Genomic DNA, 8,781 nt, shown 5'->3' with positions numbered 1-8,781 from the left:
GTCTGTATGCACGTACAAATAATTAACTGCACTTGAAGCTTTCATAAAATTAAAAATGAAACACCCAAAACTGTACATGGCATCATCACGAAGACGAACTATATGTTTATATGTGAAATTCCGGAGGGGACGTCGGATGGCGTCACGTGGAGACGTAATGACGTGTGCCATTAATCGAACTATGTACTATAACATGTAAAACGGGAACATGAAAGGAATATTCTAAAAGCAACTCATGTAAACACCTTAATCATAATATTGTCTTATTTAGAATAAGGTAAATAATTAGATTACTGATGTCCATGTAAATGTAGTCAGTGAGACAGGGCTCTTGAGATGTGGTGTTTTCATGTTCAAGTATCATGCAATGACAACAGAGGTAGAATTGATCTGGATCACATGTCGGAAATCTGTGAAAAGTCAATCTTCCCGAATAGGATTGCACATGCAAACATAATCTTTTAAAAATTTGTTCTAGCATCCACGATAAGCACAGGTAAGTACCATTTTGATGAACAATAAAGCACACGATGTGCAGTTTATGAATCACCAAGGACAACGGTTTCACCTAAAAACCTTTACTGTTGTGCTAAAGAGAAAAAAAAGTCACCTAGATTTTGGATGGCCTGAGGGTGAGTAAATGAACAGCAAATTTTTATTTTTGATTGACAGTCCCTTTAAGCTCCAAGTTTAACACTTGCATGTGAAGCTTGTGCCTATAGCTGCATGATATTAACACATGTATACATACATTAGTTTCAGGTGCTGAATGTTCAGATGATCTGGAGAGTTTGAGGATTGTGCTGATCGGGAGGACAGGAAGTGGGAAGAGTGCAACAGGAAACACTATTCTGGGAAGAGATGAGTTTGAGAGTCAAGCAAGCATGGATTCAGTGACGACTGACTGTAAGAAGGGAGTTGGTGAAGTTGATGGTCGATCAGTAGCTGTGGTTGATACTCCAGGACTCTTTGACACGACGACACTCTCAAATGAACAAGCAGTGGAAGAAATAGTGAAATGTGTTTCACTGTCGTCACCTGGACCTCATGTGTTTGTCATTGTGTTGAGTTTGGGAAGATTTACCAAGGAAGAAGCAGACACTGTGGATCTGATAAAGAAGATCTTTGGTCATAAAGCTGCTCAGTTCAGCATCGTTCTGTTCACTAGAGGAGATAATCTCAAGGGTGAATCTATAGAAAAATATGTGGAGAGAGGAAAAAATGCTGAGGTCAAGAAACTGATCAGAGATTGTGGAAACAGATTCCTGGTTTTCAATAACAATGAAAATCAAGACAAAACTCAAGTGATTCAACTGTTAAACATGATAGAAGAGGTGAAGAACACTAATGAGGGTCGATACTTCACTAACAGCATGTTTGAGGAGGCAGAGATGTCCATTAAGAAGAGAATGGAGGAAATAATGAAAGAGAGAGAAAAAGAAATTCAGACTCAGAAGGATGAATTACAAGCCAAATATGACAGAGAAGTGAGAGACATGTTGAAGAGACTTGAGGAAGAGAAACAAAGAGCAGGTGAGGAGAGAATGAAAATGGAGAATCAATTCAGAGAAAATGAGGAAAAACTCAGAAAAGAGTCTGAAGAGAAAGAAAAAATGGAACAAATGAAACAAGAGATCGAAAAACAGAGGCGAACACTAGAGGAAAAACAGCAACAAGCTGAATATCATCAAAAAATAGAAGAAATGAAGAGAGAGATTGAAAATCAGAGATTGCAGTATGAAAAACAGCAGAAAGAAAGAGAAGAACAAGATAGAAAGAGAGAAGAGAAATACAAACAAGATCGAGAAAAGATGAAACATGAACAAGAATGTGTTATGACACAGTTAAAGATGAAAGAAGAAGAAGAAATAAAAAAGAGAGATTTGGAGGAGAAAAGAAGAAATGAACAAGAAGAGAAAGAGAGACAAGAATGGGTGAGAAAAATAAAAGAGGCTGAAATTGACAGAAAAGAGACTCAAGAGGAAATTAAACGACAGCAGAGAGAATGGGAGGATGAAAAGAAACGACAGATAAGAGAACGAGAGGAAGAGGAAAGAAAGAGAAAAGAGAAACATGATGAACAGCTGAGAGAAAAACAAGAAGAACTGGAGAAAATGAGAAAGAGATTTGAAAAAGAGAGAGAAGAAGAACGACAGAAGATAGAAGAGGAGAGACAGAAAGAGAGAAGAGAAAGAGAAGAAAAAGAGAGAGATTATAAAGACAAGAAAACTGAAATGGAAAGACATTATGAGCGGCTGGAGCGAGAGAGAAAAGAGGAGTGGGAGAGAAGAAAACAAGAAGATGATGAGAGACGAGAAGAAGAGAGAAAGAGATGGAAGAAAATGATTGAAGATCTGAAACAAGAGCAACAAGAAGAGATCAAGAGAAGAGAAAGAGAGGAGAAGGACAGAAAAGAAAGAGAAGAGAAAGAGAGAGATGAAATGAAACAGAAACATGAAGAGGAAATAAAAGTCATAAAGAAGAAACTTGAAGATGAAGCCAGAAAACAAGCAGAAGAGTTTAATGATTTCAGAGAGAGAAAAGAGCAGCACATTCAGCAGCTCCAACAGATGCTGGAAGAACGTCAGAAAGAATACGAATTACTGGAAAAACTCTATCAGCACTTCAAAGATGAGAAAAGTGAAGAAGTGACTAATCTGAAAAAACATATTGAAGATTTAAAAAATAAATGGTGTAGACTTATGTGAAACTCTCATATTCATCAGGGAGCCAAATATAATTGACTCTTGTTTTTCCAGGTTTAGTTTTGGTTTTCCACAATTGAACAGATTTTCTTCTGGTGAGATACCATAAGCATAAATGAAATGATAATTTTTTTTTATTTTTTTTTCATTATTATTATTTTCAGAGACAAATTTGGGAAACTGAAAAGCCTGTTTTAAAAAAAAGTCATTCTGTGATGCCTTTTAATTGTGAACTCATATCTACCAAACTGTGCTGCATCTGATGTGTTTTATGTGACTGTCTATACAACTAAAAGGGGATGAAAGTACATTTTTTTTGTTCGAGCATCAGTAACTCAGTGGTTGTTTGTGCTGGATTTCTCAAACAACATACACGGTAGCCACATTTGTCTACTGCAAATAAAACTCAAGTAAGGCTGAAAATTATCAAAGACTTCTGCTTTCCTGTTCCAAACATATCTTGAGTAACAAAAGTCCATTTGGCATTACTGAAGGCACAGAAGTGCTGATTGTGTTCAAGGTCTGTCACACCTTTTGCACAGTGAGTGAAGCTGTAATCTGCTGATTGGTCAGTCTGAATGTCTCCCGGTTGGTTTTTAGTCACATGGTCCAGGAAGGGATAAAAGAAGACTGTAACTGTTGCTCTGTCTCTTTCCTTTGCTGGCACTCTCTTCTTGGGGCTCTGCCCTCTCTCCCTCTCTCAGGTAATATTTGACATACATGCTGGGTACAATTAATTGTTTATGTTTAACCATCCTTCATTTATTTTGTAATCAATTCAAGTGTAACCATAACCAAATACTGTTATTAAACAATTTCATTTATAAACTGTGCTAACTAGTCTTGATTCAACATTAACATTGAAGTACTACCTAGTGCAATACAATATGGTAACACAATAGCAACGCTCTCCCACATATTTAGCTATTCTAACTGTGCTTATTTCCATCGTTGGTGTAAGTGGCAGTGGGTGGTAATAGACAAGAAATATACAGTTTGTGCTTCATTGTGCTGATAACATTTATTTAGTCCTTCGGCAATCCTACAGCCTGAACCACTGTAGGGAAACCACCCTTTCACTCACTTGGCCTGTACTACACAATGACAGATTATGTGAGTTAATGTCAAACACAAAGAGGTCCGTTGTTACAAGCTACCCTAACACAGACTGGGGACAGATGTAACAATGTAACGGTTACAGCCATGGCGGAGCAGGCAGATCAGGGAGCCATGGCGGAGCAGAGACATGGACAGACCACTTGCCTGAGACAGAACAAGTAGAGAGTTATTGAATGGCCTCCTTGGCCGTGGCAGGACAGACTGTGAGTTCATGAACAGCCTCTGTGGCCGTGACAGGGCAGACAGTGAGTTCGTGAACGGCCTCCGTGGCCGTAACAGGACAGGCAATGAATTCATGGACGGCCTTCTTAGTCGTGACAGGGCAGACGCGGAGCAGAGACATGGACAGACCACTTGCCTGAGACAGAACAAGTAGAGAGTTATTGAATGGCCTCCTTGGCCGTGGCAGGACAGACTGTGAGTTCATGAACAGCCTCTGTGGCCGTGACAGGGCAGACAATGAGTTCGTGAACGGCCTCCGTGGCCGTGACAGGGCAGTCTGTGAGTTCATGAACGGCCTCCGTGGCCATGACAAGACAGTCTGAGTTCGTGAACGGCCTCCGTGACCGTAACAGGGCAGTCTGTGAGGTCATGAACAGCCTCCGTGGCCGTGATAAGACAGTCTGTGAGTTCTGCAGGAGAGGCCTCAGGAGCAGACTCGTGGACAGAAGAGGCCTCAGGAGCGCAGTGTGCAGCCCACACGCTCAAAATGGCGACCGCCATTACAGGAAGGGCAGCAGAGTGTGGCAGGACCTCTAAGATGGTTGGGCTTGAGAGCTCTGACGTCAACGAGATGCCTGCAGCTCTTACCGACATCAGTGGTAAGTCCATCACGCTAGCCATCAGTCTTTTCACAGACTCTGGCTTGGCAGACATGAAGTGAACAGGTTCTGACTTGGTAGATATGACTTATATATTAAAATACATTTTGACTTAACTGGCATGATGTGAGCAGGTCCTGGAGTTACACGACGAAGACTATGGGAACATGATGGCTACTTATAGCCACATGAAAACATGAACAAGAAACACAACCCAAAACACCACATTACAAACAATGAGAGGCAATTTGCTGAAATGAGATCTACAAGAATAAGAACAGTTTTGAATAAATTGAACCATTAACCTGCCAAAAAAAAAAAAAAAGTATTATTTTTTGGACCAAAAAAACAAAACAAACTAACGTTAAACTCTTTTCTGAGTTTTTCCTCTTTCTCTCTGAATTGATTCTGCATCTTCATTTTCTCCTCATCAGCTCTTTGTTTTTCTTCCTCAAGTCTCTTCATCAGGTTTTTAATGTTCATCTCATATTTGGCTTGTAACTCTTCTCTCTGAGCCTGACATGAACTCTGTTTAAAATCCGAGAACATCCTGATGGTGTTTGCTTTCTGTTTTTGCACTCTGCAGTTGCAAATATAACAAAAGGGTCAGGAGAAATTTATCAGAGTAAAAGTATCATTTTTTTTTCTTTAGCATGTAGTAAAGTAAAATTAGAAGTCTGAAAAATATTTATGCTTGAGTAAAGTAGCAACATCCAAAAATGGTACTTAAATGTAAAAAAGTATTTGTACTTAGATACTAAACATCACTGCAAATATCGTTGCTCAGATGAAATGTCAACATTAATTAGCGCACAATATTTCTAAATATGCTGAAGAGAGTTTTTCACCATCTGTGGTCAAGAGGAACATTAAAGGTTGGGGGGTTTACCCTACTGTATATACAGTATTGTGACTTCACTTTCGGTCACTACTTGTTTGGGTGTGTGTGTTGCATCTGTGTGTTCTCTGCAGGTGTCCGGCTGATTGCTGCTCGATTGGGTACAATGATTCTTTTTCTATAAAACATCTCTTTTCTCTTGGTGGAGGTCTCTGCTCTTGGTTGGATCCAGTGTCAGCTCTCCAGTCTTCGTGCCCTGGCTTCCTGGATCGAGACGGGTTTAATAATGGTTCATTTTAGGCTTGATGGTTAAATAAAGTTTAAATGTTTTTTCAACGCAAATGCACACATCTCCTTATTTGTAGTGACCCTCCGGGGTCGCAACAAGTGGGGGCTCATCCTAAACTTATAGTTTTGATTTGGCGTTTTGGTTTTGTTTAAAGACAACTTTGGTGATTAGTTAATATTTTGTGTTGTTTTTGGATTTGTAGTAATTAGGATTTATTTTGCAGAGGGATTTTCAATATTTCGAATTTGTTAGTGTCTTTGTAATATTTAGTCCTGGTAACAGGATTGGGAAGTTTCTTTTGTTAAAATTTGTAGAAGAAGCGAGTGCATTTTGTTGTTGAATAGTGTCCAATCATTGGAAAGCCCTGGGATTAGTTTCACTGGTAGGATTAAGCGGCATGTGCTTTTGGGGTATGTCCGTTTTTTTTTTGTTTGTTATTTTTGAGCAGATCGGTGGTTGGAACTGAGTCTCGGGAGCACGCCGAGGTTTGAGGGAATCGCCAATTTAATTGGTTGTTCTTCTCCGCTTATGGTATTAGGTGCATAAATACCCACCACTGCAGTATGCTTGAAGTTTAGGGTCTGCTTAGTTAGGTTTATGTATAGGTAGGCTGTGAAAGTTAATCGTCAGGGCATTTTATTTTTTTTCTCTATTTTGACAGCTTTGAAGGTAAGGATTTAATTTTAAAGAGTTTTGTATAGAATCATTGATTGAGATTGTTGATTGGAGTGTGTATAATTACTGAATATGACATCAGTCGAAATAAGTGAATTTGTTGAAAAGTAAGTTTTACTTTAATAAGTAAGTTTTAAACCTGTTAACAAAAGATCAATTGATTGAAATTGCAATGCATTATGATATTGTTTTTTCCACAAATGATAAGAAACAGAAAGAGAATTCAAACTGTTTTAAAAGTGGCTCTTATAAATAATTATGTATTAAGAATTATGTAATCTGCGGCGGAATCGTTAGGTTTACCAATAAATGCACCTTCTTCTGTAACACTGACCTTTGAGCAACAAAAAGAATTAGCACTTCTCCAATTGGAACATCGTAAATTAGAGCTGAGAAACGTGTTGGCACAGCAGGCCTCAGAAAACAGGAAATTAGATCTGCAACAAAAATGTCTGGACCTTATGAAAGAAGGAAAGGTAAGAAGACACACACAAAACATTACAATCACAGCAATATGTTGAGATTGATGATGCTAAAATTGGTAAACAATTTAAAAACAGTGTGTTTCGGGAGAAATGCAAACAAATCAAATAAGCATAAAAACACAAATGTCTCCAAACTGTTACATGTTAATATTTGGTCTGGTTTCATATTCAGTATTCTACAATAAAAAAAAAGTGACTCGTGTGAACTTTGATGAGGCCAATAACACTAAGCACTGTTAACATGTAGCTAGATGAAACAATGTTCAATATAAACAAGAATCCAATTTTGATGTGACTTTTCTCAGTAATAAACAGTTGCATTTGCTAACTAACTATTGAAATTTACGGTGTGTTAAAACATGTTGATATTCTGCTGAGGACAAAAACTGCTTACCACATGTTTTCATAAAAAGAACAAAAAAATATTAAGACAGGGAACACAGTATCTGTTTTCTGGATCAGACCTAAAAGACAGATGCTTAAAACACTGGTGTCAAAGTGGACAGAATAAAAAAAAATTAAAATTACTACTTATCAACTGTAAATCCTTTATTTAACTATTATTTAGAGACATACACAAATTAAATGTGTATCTATGTATGTGCTGTCAAGTGCAAAGCTTTAAGTGTAATAGTTAGAAAAGTTTCAAGTGTAATATTTGTAGGTAACCCCAAGTGAAAAAAAAGTATACCAAGTATACTTGCAACCAGACTAATTGTCAGTATGCTTCAAGTGTGTTAATGATTAGTTAACTTGAAGTGTGCTATTTTGAAACAACTATTTTTGTACTAAGTGTATTTTAGTTGTAATTAAATTGTAGTAAAGCATAACTTTAAGTGTATTTAGTGTACTTTTATGTGCTAAATTGGAACAACTTCAAGTATACTTAGTACACTTTAAGTATATGCCTATTTCCATGCTTGATTAGTGATATTAAAGTGTACTTTTTTTTTGTATTACAAGTACATTACAAATTAATTATGAGTGTCTTTGAAACGCAAGCAATATACATATATAAATGTATTATTTTTGAGTAAAAATATGCGAATTTTCCCCAATGCTGAATCCACTTTTTAAGGTCATTACAATAAATACATAACTTCAATGACAGACAGAGACACATTATTAACAATTCAAACAGTGTTTATTTAAACCTCAAATGGTTTTAGCATTGCAAAACATAAAATGCACCAACCATGTTTTTAAATAAAAAGAACGCTGAAAGAAACAAACATAAAAAAAAAAAAACATTTTGTAACAGCAGCAGCATTAGCTGAATTCGATTTTTTTTTAGACTTTATTCCGAACATAAAATAAATACCTCTATGTCTGTCCCCATCACCATAGCGCCATTTTGGAGAATATGAGCTGAACATGTGGTGTGGCTGACACAAAAGAGCGTACGCTGCCTGCGTTCAGCTCATATATTTTGGAGAATCTGAGCCACAAGGATGCGCTGTTTTCTTTCAAATCACAGTGTAAATACACGTAGAAAACTTGTCCTTGTGGCGTGGCTGACACAGAAGAGTGTAAGCTGCCTGCGTTCGGCTCATATTCTCCAAAATGGTGCTACGGTGATGCGGACAGACATAGAGGAGACGAATTGTTGAATAAAGTCGTTATTTTTGTCGCTTCATAACGTTACGGTTTAACCACTGATGGTGCTTTTCATACTTTTCTGGACCTTGACAGTATAATTTACTTGGCAGTCAATGGGACAGTCACAAGCCTCCTGGTTTTCATCCAAAATGTCTTAAATTGTGTTCCGAAGACGAAAGAAGCTTTTACGGGTTTGGAACGACATGGGGGTAAGTGATTAATGACAAAATTTTCATTTTGGGGTGGAGTA

The 8,781-nt window shown here is 37.6% G+C and overlaps 1 protein-coding gene across 1 annotated transcript in view; it reads left to right on the top strand.

Annotated features, from left to right (window-relative positions):
- The window catches only part of LOC107679467 (trichohyalin-like), a 5,403-nt gene extending 1,787 nt beyond the window's left edge, over positions 1-3,616 (top strand). The window contains exon 2 of the mRNA XM_016475020.1: positions 723-3,616. Coding sequence (XP_016330506.1) covers positions 723-2,708 — 1,986 coding nt within the window. The 3' untranslated portion in view covers positions 2,709-3,616. The remainder of the gene's footprint in view (positions 1-722) is intronic.
- The last annotated feature ends 5,165 nt before the right edge of the window (positions 3,617-8,781 follow it).

Source organism: Sinocyclocheilus anshuiensis, unplaced genomic scaffold (assembly GCF_001515605.1).
Source record: "Sinocyclocheilus anshuiensis isolate Anshui unplaced genomic scaffold, SAMN03320099.WGS_v1.1 scaffold2583, whole genome shotgun sequence".
Lineage (NCBI taxonomy): Eukaryota > Metazoa > Chordata > Actinopteri > Cypriniformes > Cyprinidae > Sinocyclocheilus > Sinocyclocheilus anshuiensis.
The sequence above is the reverse complement of the archived record's forward strand: the minus strand, read 5'-3'. Positions and strand labels throughout refer to the sequence as shown.